The sequence below is a fragment of the Crinia signifera genome, chromosome 1 (assembly GCF_055691185.1).
Source record: "Crinia signifera chromosome 1, ASM5569118v1, whole genome shotgun sequence".
In the NCBI taxonomy this organism is placed as follows: Eukaryota; Metazoa; Chordata; class Amphibia; order Anura; family Myobatrachidae; genus Crinia; species Crinia signifera.
This window is the reverse complement of record NC_139217.1, coordinates 358,368,012-358,387,307: the sequence shown is the minus strand read 5'-3', so window position 1 is coordinate 358,387,307 and position 19,296 is coordinate 358,368,012. Positions and strand designations below refer to the sequence as shown.

At 44.1% G+C, this 19,296-nt stretch overlaps 1 protein-coding gene across 2 annotated transcripts in view; it reads left to right on the top strand.

Moving 5' to 3' along the window:
* TXNRD2 (thioredoxin reductase 2) overlaps positions 1 to 19,296 on the top strand; it is a 109,904-nt gene that overhangs the window by 28,093 nt on the left and 62,515 nt on the right. For both annotated transcript variants that reach the window (XM_083149492.1, XM_083149503.1), the window contains exons 8-11: positions 198 to 268; positions 11,084 to 11,103; positions 14,818 to 14,909; positions 15,012 to 15,186. In XM_083149492.1, coding sequence (XP_083005618.1) covers positions 198 to 268; positions 11,084 to 11,103; positions 14,818 to 14,909; positions 15,012 to 15,186 — 358 coding nt within the window. The remainder of the gene's footprint in view (positions 1 to 197; positions 269 to 11,083; positions 11,104 to 14,817; positions 14,910 to 15,011; positions 15,187 to 19,296) is intronic.

Genomic DNA, 19,296 nt, shown 5'->3' with positions numbered 1-19,296 from the left:
TTCCCTCCCTTTATGGTCTTCCCTCTCATATCTGGGGAGTATTATTTCTATGTTTAATGTCTCTCCAGTCTCACAAAGTGAAATAGAAATCCAATAGATTGTTTTGAGTTGTATGGTTAATTAAATGGTTCAGAACCTGTTTATAAAAAAGATAGTGCCTGATAATATATTGGTATGTTTGTTTCTCTGACATGAAGGTACCTGGAGCAGTGGAAAATGGTATTACCAGCGATGATCTTTTTTGGCTGAAGGAATCACCTGGGAAAACGTATGTAATTTGTGATTTTTCTCTTTTGTTCTATGGTAAAGAATGTTTTTTTTCCCATATGTTTGCCAAGTCTTTCCCACAGCAGTATAAAGTGTGTGATGTGTAAAGGCACGCCATACACGTATGCGACTTCTCGGAGGGAGGAGTCGCATAAGATTTCCCTTGAACTGCTTGTGAACCTCCCCTCCTTTTGCATTTGATACCATTCACTGCAGCCGGAGGCTGTAGGATCCCTCCGATTATGGACCTCCGATTCATCGGATTGAATCGGATGTCAAACACGTGATTTGGCCACATGCGAGTTTGCTGCTCTATTTATAATTGCATATCTAATCAGTTATCAGGGCCAGATTAATATGGGGGGGGGGGTCTCCCCGAAGCCCACTCAAGAGGTCGGTCTGCCAAGAGCTGCTTCTGAATGCATTGCATGTATTTAAAAGCAGTGGCACAGCAGCCAGACAGGAACCTGTCTATCCCCATCACTGGCTTGCTATTCTTCTACCTGCCCACACTTGTTCTCCACTTGTTCTTCACTTGCTGGTGAAGGGGACCCCTGCTGCATAACCTGGGAGTGGCGCATGTAGTGAGAGAGGAGCCCCCCAAAAAACCCTGTCTGGTAGGCTCCATACTTATTACCTGAAGATTGCCCTCCCAGACACTAAAGGTGCCCATACACTGTACAATGGTGCTGTACGATGCGATGCACGCTCCCGTAGGCATCCCATCCTACAGCACATAAAGTCTCTGCAGCCTGTGCTTTTTGAGCTATGTCCCAATCGCATCCCACGCAAATCGCTTGCAATGTGATCTAGTTCAAAACGCACAGGGAATATTGTACCGTGTATGGGCACCTTAAGACATACCAACATAGGAGAGTCTGGAGGTGGGAAAGCCTTGAGTAGAGAAGCCACTTTTCATCCAGCAGACCCTCGCAGCTGAAAGAGGAGCCTGAAGCCCTTGCGGAGAGCACTGGCCAGTAAGTGTAGCCGTGGACGAGACCCCTGATAAGTGTGTACTAAACCTTATTCCGGCCCTGTATAAGGTTGGTCTTACTAAAATCCCACCTGTTCCATAATTTGAATATAATAACCTATTTAGTTGTTAAAGTTCTATCCCATCTGGTCTTAACTGTGTGGAGTTTGTATATTCTCCCCATGCTTGCATGGGTTTCCACCAGGTACTCTGGTTTCTTCACACACTCCAAAGATATATTGGAAGGTTAATTGGCAAACAACAAATATTGACCCTAGAGTGTGTGTGTGTGTGTGTGTGTGTGTGTGTGTGTGTGTGTGTGTGTGTGTGTGTGTGTGTGGTGCTAGGGAACATAGATTGTAAGCTCCACTGGGGCAGGGACTGGGGGTGAATGGTCAAATAGTCTCTGTAAAGAGCTGCGGAATATGGATGCGCTATATAAATAACTGGTAATAGATATATAATAAAGCCAATGGCCTGCAAGTGTGTTGTATATATTTTATTTGTCCACTGGGTGGCAGCAAGTGCATGAACCACAGTACATTCGTGTTAATTCAGTTAAAGCTACAGTGTCTGAAGCAGTAGCAAGCTGGTGCTATTCTTTCATATTATATGTATAGCCATCTTATTAGTTTTTTCCCAGCATATTTTCACTTAAGGGGGTCAGTTACCAAAGTAACTGAAGGGGCGCCTGTATGAGTGGCTTCGACCAGCAGCTGTCAAAAAAAGGGGTTGTCAATCCCTATAGAAAATTGTATAGAAAGGTGGTAGACTGCGGTTATTGATGACAGATTGAGGATAAATTAAAAATTAAAAAAGTATTTAATTATATAATAGCATGCTACAATGTAAACATATAAATAACAATGTACACAATAAAAGAAGGGGGGGAGGGGAAAGGGAATTGTGAATAGCTGCATCCACTGAAATTTGGATATCACCTTTATAAGTCCACAGTTCAATGGGTGACCAGAGGGTTGGTGATCCTTTAAAGCTTAGCCACAGCGGTGCTCGATATCTTCATCCAGATTTTGTAGGGGGTAGCGAGCCTCCCAACTGGGAATAAGAAGTGATGTTTGAGACGTCCGCAGGGTGACTCTGGGTGGGTATTAGATAGGCGGCTTGCCTTCAGAAGGTGAGTGCCTCACTCCAGGTCAGATAGGCTGGTGGTGGTCAGCAAAGGTGGATCTCCAGTGGTCTTTGAGTGGAAAGTGGTGGTGGTGGTGGAGAGCAGCGTATTTGGTGGGCAGTTAGGAGCCGGCCCAGGCTCCTAACTGCCCACCAAATACGCTGCTCTCCACCACCACCACCACCACTTTCCACTCAAAGACCACTGGAGATCCACCTTTGCTGACCACCACCAGCCTATCTGACCTGGAGTGAGGCACTCACCTTCTGAAGGCAAGCCGCCTATCTAATACCCACCCAGAGTCACCCTGCGGACGTCTCAAACATCACTTCTTATTCCCAGTTGGGAGGCTCGCTACCCCCTACAAAATCTGGATGAAGATATCGAGCACCGCTGTGGCTAAGCTTTAAATGATCACCAACCCGAACTGTGGACTTATAAAGGTGATATCCAAATTTCAGTGGATGCAGCTATTCACAATTCCCTTTCCCCTCCCCCCCCCTTCTTTTATTGTGTACATTGTTATTTATATGTTTACATTGTAGCATGCTATTATATAATTAAATACTTTTTTAATTTATCCTCAATCTGTCATCAATAAGCGCAGTCTACCACATTTCTATATTTGCACTTAACACACACTTGCGATCCATTCAGGAGTTATAACAGCAGCACCAGTAATGTTGCAATTAAATTTATGTAAATGTTAAACCATGAATTAGACAAAAGACCAACATCATTGTGTTCGACATTTAGGGGGTCATTCTAGTTGACTCGGTAAACTTGCAGCTTACCAAGTCCTTGTGATGCCGCCCCGGTGAATGCACCCCCCCCCCTTCCTGTCGCTGTTATGAAGACACATCCCCTCGCATGTGCCCGCAGCAGGCGAAATCATTCGATGGTCCCTGCTGCGAATGTCCCAGCGACATTGTAAATAGTCGAGACCGCTCGCATTTGGCGTTTGCACATGCACAATCTCCGACCATCGGGCAGGGGCCGAATTCGTTTCAAGAGTGAACCAGAATTGACCCCATAGTGCATAGCCTATATTTTGCTTACTAATACCCCTTTCAGACTTAACAACAAATTACCAGGTGAAGTTGTTCTACCTGGTAATGTGTGTACTGGGCTTTTCACCAGGGTCGTCGACCCTTTCAAACTACACAAATTACTTGTGTAATTCAGCAAATTACTAGGTTGACAGTTTTTAACCTGGTGATTTGCTGCTATGTGTGAAAGGGGGTCCGACTGCACCTGGCAAAATGACCTGGCACTCACAATCCTTGTATTCTAAAGTAGGTGATAACTATAACCTGCTGTATGTTCCTCAATGAAAGATGTTCCAAGTAATACCAGCAGATGTGCGGTGGTGGCCAGCGATGATGCGGGAGCCTGCACCAGCATTCACCGATGATCGCCGGGCCATACACATTGGGCTTCTTTTGTGCTGAAAGCAGCTCGAACGGTTAATCTGAGCTGTTTCAGCGCAAAATTGCGCAGTGTGCATGGGCCTTAAGCGGCAGTCTGCTGTATCTTAAATATCTGCGTAGGTTTAAAAAAACAAAAAAAAAACAACTAGAACAAAAAACTAAAAATAAACTGTGGTGCAGGAGCACACCTCTGAGACATCACATATTTCTGCCCTAACTCACCTTGCTTTATCTGTGAATCTGCTATACTCTGAGTCTTCTGGCAAACACCCAGGACCACTATATAATCTTTCTGGCAATTATCCTCTGTGTGGTTCAACAGCAGCACCCAAGGTCACTCTGGTCTTAGGCTGCCAGCACATGGAACCTTCACCATTACTACATCAGGCAACTTCTAAAGGGATCAGTATGAAATCCTGGCGGTCGGATTCCCGACGGTCGAAATACTGACGTATTGCTGTGTTGTGAGATTTACCATGCTCTGGACCTTGCACCCATTAGCTAACTCAGTATTAAGATGGGGTTTGCCACTGCAGCCTATAAGTTACATATTGTATAATTTACTAAGAGAGGGATCCTCTGTATCCCTCCCAGGTAAATAGCAAATGGCACATGCACTTTCTGATGCGCATGTCCAGCATGTCCGCCCAGGGTAGCACACTGCAATTACTTTACACGTTGCAGAGACAGACATCTGGGAGGTATAGAATTTCTTATTGATGCGGGAAGGAGTTCTAATTATTGTGCCACTTAGTATGATGAGTTTGTGTACATATTTTACACTGCAGTGTACCTCTAAATATCTCTGTAAAGTTGTCACTTTCCTGCAGTGAGCCGTTCTTATATCCCTGCCTTTGGGCCTTATTCTAGTTCACTCTTTCTGACAAAATCCTTCTTAGATGGACAAAACCATGTGCACTGCAGGGGGGCAGATGTTACTTGTGCAGAGAGAATTAGATTTGGGTGGGGTTTTACTTCAAAGTGAGATCTATATTGCAGTGTAAAAATAATGCAGCCAGTATTTACCCTGCACAGAAACACAATAACTCACCCAAATCTAATTCTCTCTGTACATTTTACATCTGCCCCCCCTGCAGTGCACATGGTTTTGTCCATCTAGGAAGGATTTTGTCAGAAAGAGTAAACTAGAATAAGGCCCTTTATGAGCAAAGGGCTGCTGGCATTTATGTGATCATAGTTTTCTTTAAAAACTGAGTGCAAGTTCTCTTAAGAAAGGTTATTTTTCTTGATAAACCCTCTTGGAAGCTCTGCCTTCGTTGCTAAGTGTCCGTGCAATCAATCTGTTCTGTACCTGTTGCATCTCAGTGCTAGAATGTTTACCATAGAGCAGGAGCCTGTGGCTGTTCCTCCAGCATTAAAATGCGACATTTGTCCTACAAGCTCCACTTAGGGTTTTTGCGTGTTTACAATGTGTCAGAGTCCTCAGAAATTCTCCTGACATGATTAATGTGAGGAAGCTGCTTAAAAAAACCCTGTATTCCACTAATACATATCTGCGAAAATGCTGCTTTTGTCCAGATACAGTTAATGCAAGTTGTAACAGTGTAATATAGGAGTCTAATGTTTACATGTTGCATTCCAGAGCCTTAGTCAAAATAAGCCTTGAGGGGCTACTGTAGCATTTCTGTACATTATCAGCCTCTATTTCAACAGCTGGGAGAGGGAGCTGCTCAGATGGAGCCTGAAACCTGACTCATTGATCTGGGAAATAGATATGTCTGTGTGTGTGTTCTGGACCGATATATCAGAAGGTGCAGTCTCTACGTTCACATGTGAACTTATAGTTTTATTTCAATAAAATATTTAAAAAAATACCCTTTTCCCTTTCAAAGCTGTACAGAAGATTCTCTGACAAATTACACTTCCTAAGAAAGAGTGTTGAAATTTCCCTGCTGGCATTCTGAAATTTAGACTATAAAGTCTACACATTCTTCTATGACAGAGGAATCGAGCAGGATTCCTGTTTAATTTTTTGTGTAATCCCTTAACACCATCTCTGTTTCTAATTGTTTGAACAGCTCGATGCCTGCTTCTAAACATTGGAATCTTACTTTAAAAGCTATTAAACACATGTTTGTTAGGCATGCAAGTGGGTTTTATTTTTGGGGTTTCATTTAAGTATCATTTGAGGTACTTTGTTGTAGGTGGGGAGAAGTTCTGGAGTTGGAAGCGAAAGGAAGCTATTAAAGAAGGGAAGGGGAGGTCAGACAGGGCCATCTTAACAGTGTAATAGGCCCTGGGCAAACAATGCACTGGTACACCAACACACCTACTAATGGGAACCAATAAACAATAAAACCATAACTTGCTCCTCCCGCAGATCCGCACTATCTATCTGCATGCTTTTATACAGTGACTGGTTGTCAGCACTCTGAATGGTGGATAGCTCCAACCATCCACCAATAGCACGCTGACCGCAGTTCACTGTCTGGCTGCAGGTTGAAATTGCTGCTTGGCTGATTGTGTGACTACTACCAACCCTTGCTTGCAGGCCCCAATTATGGGGCCCTGAGCAGATTTTCAGTGTGCCTATATGTCAACATGACCCTGAGGTCAGAGGCAGATAGGAGTGGTCAAGTTGGGGAGTGTCCCATAACAAGAAATGTAATTGGGGAAGAGTTAATGCGTGTTGTGAGCAAATTGAACTGTACTCGGATAGGAATGTGGAAGTGAGAATAAACAATGTAGTCACAGCAATCTGGGTGGTATGAGGAAAACCTGCAGAGATAGCCCTTACCGGGCAAAATATATATCTGCACACTAATATCACCTATGTTCAATAATACATACTAAACCCCCAAATAGTGTGTGTGTGTGTATATATAATTAATGGGGGGGGGGGGGGCTGTAAAATAGATATTCCAAAAAGAGAAAAGGGACTGTCCTATTAAGGGGCGCACAAAAAATGTATTAAATTGTAACTTTTAATAGTCATTATATTAATCATTTATTATTTCGTATCAAGGGATAGAAGACTACAGTGATATAAACTTGCTTCTCTTGCCACTGATTGTCCTATTTGGATTTATTTGTCTCGCATCCATATAGTGTGGTCTACAGTAATTCCTTAAATGGTATCAAGGATATTGGCCACCTTGTTATCCTTAATACTAATGGATCAAATAGGGTTTGAGGTAACAATGGTTAAAAAGGGGCAAACTAAATAGGCCAAATGGTACTTATCTGCTGTCAAATTCTATGTTTAGTATTGTATTGTTTAGCATAGGCCAATGGCAGCCCAGCGTAGTCAGCATAGTTTCCCAGCGGCAGTCCTGCGTAGTGTCCCCACGAGCTGCAGCTCTATCCCTGGCAAGCCTAGTGAGCGCCAGATCCCCTGCGCTGGCAGAGGCCGGTGGAGAGGCGCTCTGGCGGATGCCGGCGGAGAGGTGCTCCATCTGCCTGGGATGCACGCCACGCTTTGGGCTTGTTTTCCGCGTCCCCTCGCCACGCTTGGGGCTCGGTGGCTCGCTTCGCTCGCCACACTTTATAAAATCGATTCCATGTCGACGTGGATACTGGGGGATTGAACAGGTTGGGAGGATGCGTACTGCATCCCCCCTCACGGGGTATGCTGTGCTCACCACGCTTTGGGCTGATGTGGATAGTGGGGGTGTTTCAGGAACACATTTACACCTGTCATGTCATCCATGTGAAACAATAATGATGACACGTGTTAACTGTCAAATGGATTTTACTGACCTAAAGAACAAAAACAATGAGCAATGTTAACTAATAGCGTGACTACGCTAACTGCGTAACTCTGACTGACTACGCTAACTGCGTAAAGCTCCAGTTAGCCACAAATGTACACACAGTCACAGACACAAGCTGGCTGCGGGAACACAATGCTGATGCTGACAGGGACAATACGCTGACTACGGGAACACGATGCTGATGCTGACAGGGACAATACGCTGACTACGTAAGTGGCGCCATGAAACTACACAAGTACCGTTTATTACATATAAGATCTCTTAAGGCCCCCATACACTATGCGATTTTGGGCCGATTCCACACGATTCCGGCACCTGGGCCGATAAATCACGTGAAATCGGGCCAAAATTGCATGTGTGACATTTTATCCGATGCGCGGCCCCGTGCGCATCAGACCGGATCAGGAGGTCGGATGTACAGCATGTACGATGACATCCGACCCCCTGCAGCGGGCGGGCAGCGGTGGCTCTCAAATGAGTGGCCGGCGGGTGCAGCGGGGGGTGCCAGTGAGGAAGCAAGTGCGGTGGTGATGGGGCGGGCGGCGGTGATCATCAGTGTACTGTGCAGCGGTCGGGCAGCAGCAGCTAATGCAACTTTAAAATGTGTCAAATTTATCACATGTAAAAAATGGCACATCAAGTGCCAAATTGTATGTGAGCCTCCCGGGGAGCTGCCGGGCGGCTCGCAGGAGAATTGGGTCCGACTTGTCCTTAGAACAAGTTGGCCTAATGTATGGGGGCCTTAAGGCTACATGAAATTCTGCAGGTAACATCCTGTGGCATTTATGTAATGGTGCGTAATGAGAGCTAGGCATTGATATTATGACACACACTGGTAAAAGGAACCTGGGTGTTAATGTTATTTTCTTGGCTGCTTCCAAACCACACATTTCCCTATTGCCAGTGCATCATTTTCAGGTGGAGCAGCAAGCCTGTGACTGCACAACTCTTCCTTCCTAAGATATGTAAATCCAGGTCTGATCCCCTGAGCTTTGTTAGAATACAAGATAAACCTGGCTATACAATAGCTGGGCAGTTGTAAGCTTGTGCTGTCTGAGTAAGCTTCACTTGTACTCCAGACAATTACCCCAGGCACATTCCTGTCACCTGTAGCTCACAAGATCTACCAAACCAACTCTTGGCCTCAGCGGCTTCTCCAGCCTCATTTGCAGAGATATAATGCTTGTTTTCTTAAAAGGGAATTATACTATTAGTACCAACAAGGATTTCTAATGACGTCGGAATCAAGCATTTTAACATTATTCTGATCCCAAAGGTGCAGTGATCTTCTGTGACTAGACCACCCACACCTCACGTCTTTGCAGTTGATACTTAACTAAACACCCCAACAACCTCTCACAATTAATTTGAAGGAACTTTTAAAGACTGAAAGCTTTTCATAGTATTTTAACAGTGGGGAGTGGTTGGTTGACGGTTGTGCAAATAAGTACGGTAAAATAAAACGTATTTAGATTTTTTTTAAAGTAGGCATTAATGTGAGAGCTGTAATTAAAATAATAGGTGTTAAACAAACACTTCATACCTCTTGTAATATGTAAACTTTTTCCTTTTGTCAGCAACCTGGAGATGATTAACTATTTGCTATTGTTGGAAACACAGGATACATTAAATTCTATGTGCGTTCTGTATTGTTGCACTGCTAATTCTGACATACTTCTCACACCCAGCGTATACGTCCTGAAAGGTTATTATATCCCTTGCACACATAAATCTAGAGTGCGATCCGGGATCTACAACACAGTTTCAAGTCGTGCTTATACCCTAGTCCAGTGGTTCCCAACCCTGGTCCTCAAGTACCCCCAACAGTGCACATTTCCCAGGTCTCCACACAGAATCACAAGTGAAATTATTATATCCACCTTTGGATCTTTTAAAATGTGCCTGAATAATGAGTGCACCTGCTGGGTGACCTGGAAAACATGCACTGTTGGGGGTACTTGAGGACTAGGGTTGGGAACCACTGCCCTAGACCCTTTCACATCAAGACAAGGACTTAGGGATTTAGGTCTAATATTGCCAGGCTAATGTGAGTCGTATGTTGGTTTGAATAAGATTGACCAGGATTAATGTTATACAGGCAATAATGAAACCTGGGTATAGTAACCCAGGTTCCCCCTTTCACACCGTAGCCTACCTGGATCGATTCCAGGAGCAACACTGGGTCAACCATTTCACATTGATACACGGCCTGGGAATGTAATATGAATATCACCCTGTGTGTTACTTTTTTAATTTGTGTTACTGACACCGCACTTTATAAGATTTGTATTATGTTTGCATGAAATATATCTATCCCTTTTTAAATCATAAATACTATGGAATCAAAAATTTTGGCCGGTAATATTAGATGTATAAAAATTACAACTGGTTCTGGGGGTATTGAATCCCATTCCTGACAGTCTGATTTATTCCCGTTTTTGACACGTTCAGACTGTAACTCAACAGCCAGTATTCAGTGTTCTGACTGTTGGGTGTCAGAACGGCCGCAATTGGTTGGAATCGGGCTGCGGATTACATAATGCATTTATATTCAAGCCTCTGTGCGTACAGTAATGCAGCTGTACATTCTAATGCTGAACAGTATTGTATTTTCACACATAGGGGGTTATTCTAGTTCACTCACAAAGGCACAATCACTCTCTAATGGACAAAACCATACGCACTACAGGTGGGGCTGATGTAACATGTGCAGAGAGAGTTAGATTTTGGGTGTTTTATTGTTTCTGTGCAGGGTAAATACTGTCTGCTTTATTTTTACACTGCAATATAGAAATCAGTTTGAAGTGCAAACCCCACCCAAATCTAACTCTCTCTGCACAAGATACATCTGCCCCACCTGCAGTGCACATGGTTTTGTCCATTAGAGAGTGATTGTGCTTTTGCGAGGGAACTAGAATAACCCCCATATTCAAAATCTAGGTGGAAATGTGCTCCTGCAGGCTTCTTTTTCTAGTACTATGCAATCTAAGTGCCATATCTGTCCTATTAAGAGCCAAGTGACAGCATCTTAGTGGCACATTTGACCTGGGTGTGGCCATTACAACTGAATAATCAGTTGCTTTACAAAGGTTCTTGTAGGGACTTCATTGGATCTGCACATGCAATAATTCTCTATAATAATTTTATAAAACTAAAATAAATTTCAATGTCCACAGAATGCTGCCCAATATTTGAATAAGTAAAACATGAAATATAATGTTGCTTTAAGGTAGGTGTTTAGCTATTCACTGAGAACATTTTGTACTGCCTTCCATGCTGTCATTTATGGTAGATTCCACTTTGCAACTTGTCATTCATATGATTTTTATTGCGCATTAAGTGTCCAATGTGAAGTTCCTGTATTCCATTTTGTACACTCTAATTTTATGAGCTTGGAAGGCGTTCTGTTTACTATTTCCTCTAATAGAAGGACAGATTCTATCACTAATCTTCAAATCACACAATAATTAGGATGTGTTTGAGGTGTGGTAATTCTGTAAAAAGCATACAATAAAAAAGCATTTTTTTGTTTTGTTTATTCTCTTGGCAGATTGGTTGTTGGAGCCAGCTGTATCCTTTTACATCAGACTCTCTTGTTCTCACTTCTCATAAACTCTGTACTGTTTGCTCTTTACATCAAAATGTTGTAATCCTATCACTGAGTAATAGAAGAATGCTTACAATTCGGGAATATTATTGCTTACAAATAGGGGCATCACTAGCAAGTGGTGGACTGAGGTGCAAGAATATGCTTTGTCCACAAACAGAAACAAGATTGTACTTCTTCATGAACTCAGAATGGTAAACTGACAATCGGTGGAACATGAAGTGTCTGAGTTCGTCCGGCATCGCGCACAGGCGCTAGACTCGCACCACATTACATCCTGTCCTTGTCAGTTGGCAGTTAGAAGCTGATTGGCTGGTACTTTTATCTCTGTTATCTTTATCTTTCTCCAAAGCTTAGTAAATAGACTCCTGAATTCTATACCCTGAGTTGCCTTTTATTACATTTAGGGGCTGGCATTTAGGGGCTGCCACTTAGATGCTGTGCAATGGTTTATTTACCGCGCATGTGCTGAGGCATGTGATGACTGGACACATCTTCAAACACTGAGGGGGAAGTTATTTTGGGACAGGGATGTAGCTTATGTGCTGTTAAAAAGTAATTATTATTTTGTTTTGTTTTTTCTCCACTTTTGAATATACAGTATGTTGTCTTGATAGTTTTCCTTCTTATTGTTATCCTGTGTGCCTTCCTCAAAGCTGGGGGACGTTATTTTATAAAGCAATTTATTTTCAAAGTACAGAGTATCAGTCCAGTATGTTGAGCTTTGGTGATATATACAATATCCTGGTGCTCAGGATGCCGGGGGGTCAAAAGATCTATCTCAGCATACCGATACGTAGAATACCAACAGGGACTCAGTACGAATCATAATCCTCTCCCCTACTACCTACGCCCTAACCCTCCCTAGTAACAGACTAACCCCAACCCCTACTCTTCATGTTAGTGCTAAACCTAACCCCCAGCACCATAGCCTAACCCAGAGGCAGAACTCTGGGAGGCAATGGAGTCATCTGCCGCCAGGCTCCTGCTCCCAAGGGGGCACCTCTCCTCCGCTGTCAGTTTGAATCAGTTAATTGAAAGCTGTTGATATCGCTTCTGTGGCTGTCGCCTCCTCCTAGCAGGACCATAGATGTCACACTCTTTATTCTAAACATAATATCCGTAACATACACACATGCATACATATATTTATATAAGATGGTGTGTGTGTGTGTGTGTGTGTGTGTGTGTAGGGAGGGGGGGGGGGGGGGCACCAATATTTATCTTGCCTCCAGGCAACTGGGATGAATTTACGCCACTGGCCTAACCATAACCCTCCTTCTTGTAGCCTATCCCTAATCTCAACCCACAAAGCTTAGCCCTAAGACCCTAACTGGTGCCTAAACCTAACCCCTCCTCCCTTCCCCAAGCCTGACCCTAACGTGCCCATTGTAATTAACGATTGGTATGCAGACTGTCTGTATTCTGGCGTCGGCATACTGATGTTTTCGAAGTTCTGGTACTGGTATTCTGATGGTAATCAGGATGCCGACGTTGTTGTACTGAACACCGACATCCTGATCCCAGTGTACTTCAGAAGCAGGCTCGGTTGATGTTTAGCACAGGGGCTAATGTCATCTCCGTATTCAGATGAAGGATGATGTAAAAGCAGCATTTAGGATGGATTTCCTACTTTGAGGAAAGGAGTTTAGTAGCTCTGCTAGATAGTTATCTACTCAAGAAATTCCGATAATCAGATCATACATAGGATTAGACAATTTTGGACTGGGCTGTTCTTACGTAGATGGTGAATGTTGGTTAGGAATCATGTGTCAATTCATTTAGCGGTGAGTTGCCATGTGAAAATGCTGCCAAATGCACCACATTTCACCCTCCGCCAATCTCGTACTGGATGGATCCTTGTACATCTATGCAGCTGTGAGCAATGGTACATAATCTGAAGGTATCAGGTATAGCGCTACCATCGTCAACGTTCTTTAAAGGAAGGAGAGCAGAGCACCCTATTGCTACCCCTTGCTAAATCTGGTAAACATTTCAAATATATCGCTGGCTGGTTAGCCAATCCGTGCTAGTGGCCCAGTGGCCAATTGCTGACCAGTGCTGCTGGTGAGCAAGCTCTGTTAGCCAGATGGCCGGTGCCACATATGAAGTGTCAGATGTGCCTGGAGTTGGACCTGGTGTGAGTTTATTGTTATGCCACTGAATCCCCATTAATAAAATGTCTTCCTTTAACATTAATCACGCTGGTTACCTGTAAGAAAGTACAAGGAGTTGTTCATTTATCCATACGGCAGTGGTTCCAAAACTGTGTGCCGTGGCACCCAGGGGTGCCTCGGGATACTTGCAGGGTGCCCTGGATTGGTGGTCCAGGATTAATTACAATTATTTATGGTCAATGTAGTAGGCAAAACCAGTGCTTGTGGCTTCCAGTCATAAAATATGTGTATAACAGAAGTAAATCCTGTCCCTTACCTCATAACTGTCCCTAATGATCACATATAAAAACAATTTACTTAATTTAATGTTTTTTTCTTCTAACTTTCTCAATAAGAAACTTTTGTACTAGGCGTGCCTTGAAAAAATTCTGATACTCTAGGGTGCAAAAAAGTTTGGGAACCCCTGTCCTAGGGTTTGATTCACTTGTTATTTCTTCCCTTGCCATATCATGACCACAGAAGGTCTTACTAGGCTCATTCTACAGAAAAAAAAGTTACATTCTTCTGTAAAAAAAAAAATGTTTCTTAACCTGTGGGTCCTGATCCGAACGTGGGTTGCGACAATATCAGCATGGGGTTGGGACTCCATGTTGCAGGCTGATGACTTCTCTGAACTCTCAGTCATTGATCCAAGGAGTTTGTAAAATTAGTTGAGCTGTCTGTTACTTCAGACTCCTCACATCACTGACTTAAGGCCAATACACACTGGGTTTAGTTTTGCCATTTGAGCTGCTTTCAGCTCAAAAGTCACCCAGTTTGTACGGCCCATCGATTACCAGCAGATGAGCGACGAGGTGGATGGCTTTCCATAGCATCCTGCTATGGAAAGCTGTCCACCCCCCAGGAAAATAGCTTAGCCCAATGATTTCCCCCATCATTGCTTGGCATAAACGCTGGACAAAAACGCCCCGTGTGCATGCACCTTTAGATCTGAGGAGTCATCAGGCAGCCTATTCCCCCGCTGTCCCCTTCCACAGCCTATCCCTCGCCGTCCCCTTCCACAGCCTATCCCTCGCCGTCCCCTTCCACAGCCTATCCCTCGCTGTCCCCTTCTACAGCCTATCCCTCGCTGTCCCCTTCCGCAGCCTATCCCTCGCCGTCCCCTTCCACAGCCTATCCCTCGCCGTCCCCTTCCACAGCCTATCCCTCGCCGTCCCCTTCCACAGCCTATCCCTCGCCGTCCCCTTCCACAGCCTATTCCCCCGCCGTCCCCTTCCACAGCCTATCCCTCGCTGTCCCCTTCCACAGCCTATCCCTCGCCGTCCCCTTCTACAGCCTATCCCTCGCTGTCCCCTTCCGCAGCCTATCCCTCGCTGTCCCCTTCCGCAGCCTATCCCTCGCTGTCCCCTTCCGCAGCCTATCCCTCGCTGTCCCCTTCCGCAGCCTGTCCATTGCCATCCCCTCCTGCATCCAAACCCTCACCACCCCCTCCTGCATCCTCCTGTGCATACATACACAGTAGCAATTAAAATACATTTTCCATAACGTAACCTTAATTAGATGTCTCATTGGAGTGTGCAGGATTCTTGTCTGGTATTGGACTGGATGCCACTGTCATGGTGAGAAGTATATCTCTCAGAGGGTTTGATCAGGTATGTAACAAAATTGTCCTGAGCTGCCTAAGCAGTCTGTAGGCTTTATGTGTTAAACAATTCCTGACATCAACATGTATTTGTTACTGTTCCTTACAACAGCAAATGGCTATCCTAGTGACAGATTATATGGAGTCGTATGGTACAAAGTTCTTGCGGAAATGCATTCCATCCAGCGTAGAAAAGCTGGGTAGTGGAAAACTGCAGGTGACCTGGAAAAACATTGATTCTGGTAAAGAAGGAATGGACATATTTGATACAGTCTTGTGGGCTGTAGGTAAGTGGAATTATACTCACCCAAATGAACAAATTGCCAAATGTTTTGGATTTCTCAAGTGAGTCATTGTCTATTAATGTAATCTGTCTCCTGTCACACTTGTTGAAGAGAGCAGTCATTATACATATTTTAGGTTGGAAAAATCAGTGCCCATTATGCTTACAAGCAGGTTTTGAACCTCAGGTAGTTAAGGTGGCCATACGCGATGCGATGCGCGCTCCGTTGGCATCGCACAGTACAAAAATTATGTGCTGCACATACTTTTTGTACTGCTTTTGGATTGCATCGCACGCACATGCAAAATGCATTTCGTGCAATGTGATGCGAACTAGCCCATAACGCATGCGATTCTCGCAGCATGTATGGGCGCCTTTACGGTTCTGTGATGGGTGTTAACTTTTATAATTCCACTAAAACTGGATTAAAAAAAAAAAAAAAGTTTAGTTATACTGTAGTAGTACCTCTGCCAGGAAACTGTGTATTAGGGTATATCCATGTTAATAGAAGTATACATTTATGTATGCTATCTTTTTCCTTTTAAAACCATAGCTATCTCATCAGTCAATAATGAACACTATGGCGGTAAGTTTACCTTTTTACCTTTCAGTGTTTCTTTAAGTTCAGGGGCAGACCCAGAGGATCCTTTACATCAGTTAGAGGTCAAAGAGGTAGAGGTTCTTATGACTCATAATCCTCTACTGCAAAACCTGTCATTCAGACATTAAGTCCACAGACAAACCAGTGGCATGATGGGCTTCCGACCCACCTGGTGGTCCCCAGAGTGGGGCCCATCTGCTAGATTTCAAAGCAATTCTACCTCCCGATCGATTCTTTACAACAGGACGGTTTTGGCGTATAAGAAACAGGGTGTTATAACAGCTATACAAAGACTTTCAGTGGCAGGTGTGATAATACGTCTTTCCCTAGGGCAGGCAATCCCAACCATGGTCCTCAAGGTTTTAGTGATATCCAGGCTTCAGCACAGATGGTTTAATCAGAATCCCTCAGATACTAATTAAGTCACCTGTGCTCAAGCCTGGATATCTACAAAAGCCTTGAGGATTGTGGTTGGGAAAGCCTGCCCTAGGGCAACATGACCTATGCTTTTTATTCTAATCTTTCTGTGGTACCAAAGCCGGATGGTTTGGTACGGCCTATATTAAATCTCAAGACCCTGAACCCATACCTGGCTTACCACAAATTCAAAATGGAATCCATTCAGGCTTTCATTGCCGAGCAAGAAACAGCACAAATTTTTTTTTTTCGTTTTACTTCACTAGACATAAAAGGTGCATATCTCCACGTACCCATTTGGAAACTGCGTCAAAGGTTTCTCAGGTTTGAAGTCCAGGATCTTCAGTACCAGTTCAGATCCCTCCCCTTTGGCCTGTCATCGACCCTGCAGTTAATTACTAAAATCATGGCCTTCATGGTATAGGAGCTACTGCACGTATACAAGGGATTACAATATTCTCACCTAGATGATCTCCTTCTTACAGCACCTTCATGGGAGCTACTACATGATGCCTTTTAGGTTTATTTATTTTTCAGCATGGATGAATAATAAAGTTCCAAAAGTTCCAGCTGTTGCCATTCCAAATGACCACTGTTCCTGGGATTGATTCTGGACACAATAGACCAAAAGGTTTTCCTGCCATTGGACAGGATTGTCTTATTACAGGACTTGTTTTGGCAGGTGTTGCTGCCCCAAAGGGTGTCAGTACACCTTTGCCTTTGCCTCCATGAGCTTCTAAGCTCTCCCATATGGCCAGTTCCATTTCCGGAGTTTTCAGCTAGATCTCCTGGCCCAGTGGAAGGGATCTCATCTTCATATGTACCGGTTGGTGAAGCTGGCACTGGAGACCCATATCTCGTTCCCTGGTGGCTAAACAAACCTACTAGTGGGTCAAAGGTTTTAAATATGGTATTGACGATGGGTGCCAGCCTTCAGGGCTAGGTTGCTGTTGTCTTGGATCGCCAGTTCCAAGGTCACTGGTTGAGACAAGACCAGGCTGTCAAGCAACATCCTTGAGCGTTGGGCTATACACCTGCTTCTGGAGCAGGAGGACCATCTCCTGCGAGGACCTGCCATCAGAATTCAGTCACACAATGCCACAGCTATGACATATACAGATGAAGCCAGGCTCATTGAGTCTGCTCCCGGCATGCCAGTCACCACACCACGCAGGCGAATGTGGCATGCGTGTGTCGGAGACGCCGCACGGCCCATTCCTTGCAATGGATGCGCGAGCATCCACATTCACTGGGGGGGAGGGCATCAATTTGATGGCATCCAGTCTAAATCATAAACTTGCAAGATACTGTTCTCGTACGAAGGACCCGGCTGTGGAGGCATTGGATGCCCTGTCAATTCCTTGGCATTACAGTCTAATCTACCTTTTTTCCATCCTTTCCACTAATTTAAAGGGCTACTCAATGAGATAAAAGAAAGTCTGCTTCCATCATCCTAGTGGCTCAGGACTGGCCACACAGGGCGTGGTACTCAGACCTATGTCTCCTTCTGGCGGATGACCTCTGGTGTCTTCCTGTATGGTAGGACCTGTTACAACAGGGTCCATTTGTTTACCCCGATTTACAGCATCTTAGTTTAATGGCAGGGCTGTTGAATCCAGGTTGCTGAGTAGGCCAGGTATCAAGTCATCCGTCATCCCTACCATGCTTAGGGCAAGGAAAGCTGTTACTTCAGCTCATTATCATAGGATCTGGAAATCGTATGTCTTCTGGTGTGAGAAGCACTGACTACCTGCGACTGTGTTTAGTCTGGACTGCTTTCTTTGTGCTGTATTTTCAGCAGGGCTTAGGTTGGGTTCTCTGGAGCTCCAGGTTTTGGCCCTGTTAGTCTTCTTTCACCCACATCTGGCTCTACTTCCTGAAGTACAAACATTTTTGAATGGCGTCTTACGACTTCAGCAACCATGTATGGCTCTTATGGAAACATGGGATTTGTTCTTGGTCTTATCCTTCCCTCAGTTGTTTACGCTTGAGCCATTAGTCAGTTGATTTTGCTTGTTAACCTGGAAGACCGTTATCTTGCTTGCTCTGGCTTTGACCAAAAGGTTTTCTGACCTCAGTGTTCTTCCACATCAACTAACCCATTGTAGTTCTGGCTTCTGGGGATTCCAGCTCCCTGGAATTGGTAAGCTCTCTGCGCATCTATGTGGACAGAATGACTTCCTTGCACAAGTCTGTTATTAATGTGGGTCATCTATCTGCCACCTTTCCCCATTTCACTGAACCTTTGCAATCCTCCTATCAAAAACGCTGATCACTGGCCATCGATATTTGGCGATTTGTTTCCGATAGCATTGAAGTCTTTCAGATTCGGCTTTTTATTTAAATCAAATCTGAATTGTCGGAAACGAATGCTAATTGTCGAATTCCCAGCTGATTCTGACAATTTAGAGCACGTTTCCGACAAAATGCAGCTATTTCGACACTCAACAGTTTGAACAATTAATACCGACTGTTGTGTTACAATCGGAACGGGTCAAAAATGGCCATGAATTCCACTGTTTGGAACATCCCGACAGTCGGATTGAATACCCCCCTTAGACTGTAATTTATGTAGCCCTGCTAAAAAAGTCTTATTTATCATTCTGTGCTTTTGTCTAGAAGTAGTTGTTGGTATTAGTGATACCACTAAGACAGCAGTTAGCATCATCTGCAACAATCCATTGAATATGTATACAGTGTTTGCCCAGATTCAGTGTTGGGAAACAGACATTTGCTTGAATAAACCAAATAAAGGCAATTTGTCTATTCCCTTAGGTGTTTGTTTTTCCATTTAAAACGCTATCCTGTTAAGATTAGATGCATGTAATGTTAAATCTGGTTAATTATGTGGAGCTTTATTTCTCTGGTTGAGCACCCCCACACCAGGTGTCTCTGGTAAAGCATTGGAACACTAGCAGTTTTAGGACTTCCTGCCTGCAGATGTGCCACTTAATGGGCTGGCTGAAATGTATCCTATTTAGAAAGTTGATGCAGTTTAACGGAGGCACTGGCACTGCTAAGCACTTTACTACACATGAAGTAGTCTCAGTAGTCTGAAACATGTACATTGTTGGCTTAAGTAATGGTAAAATGGAG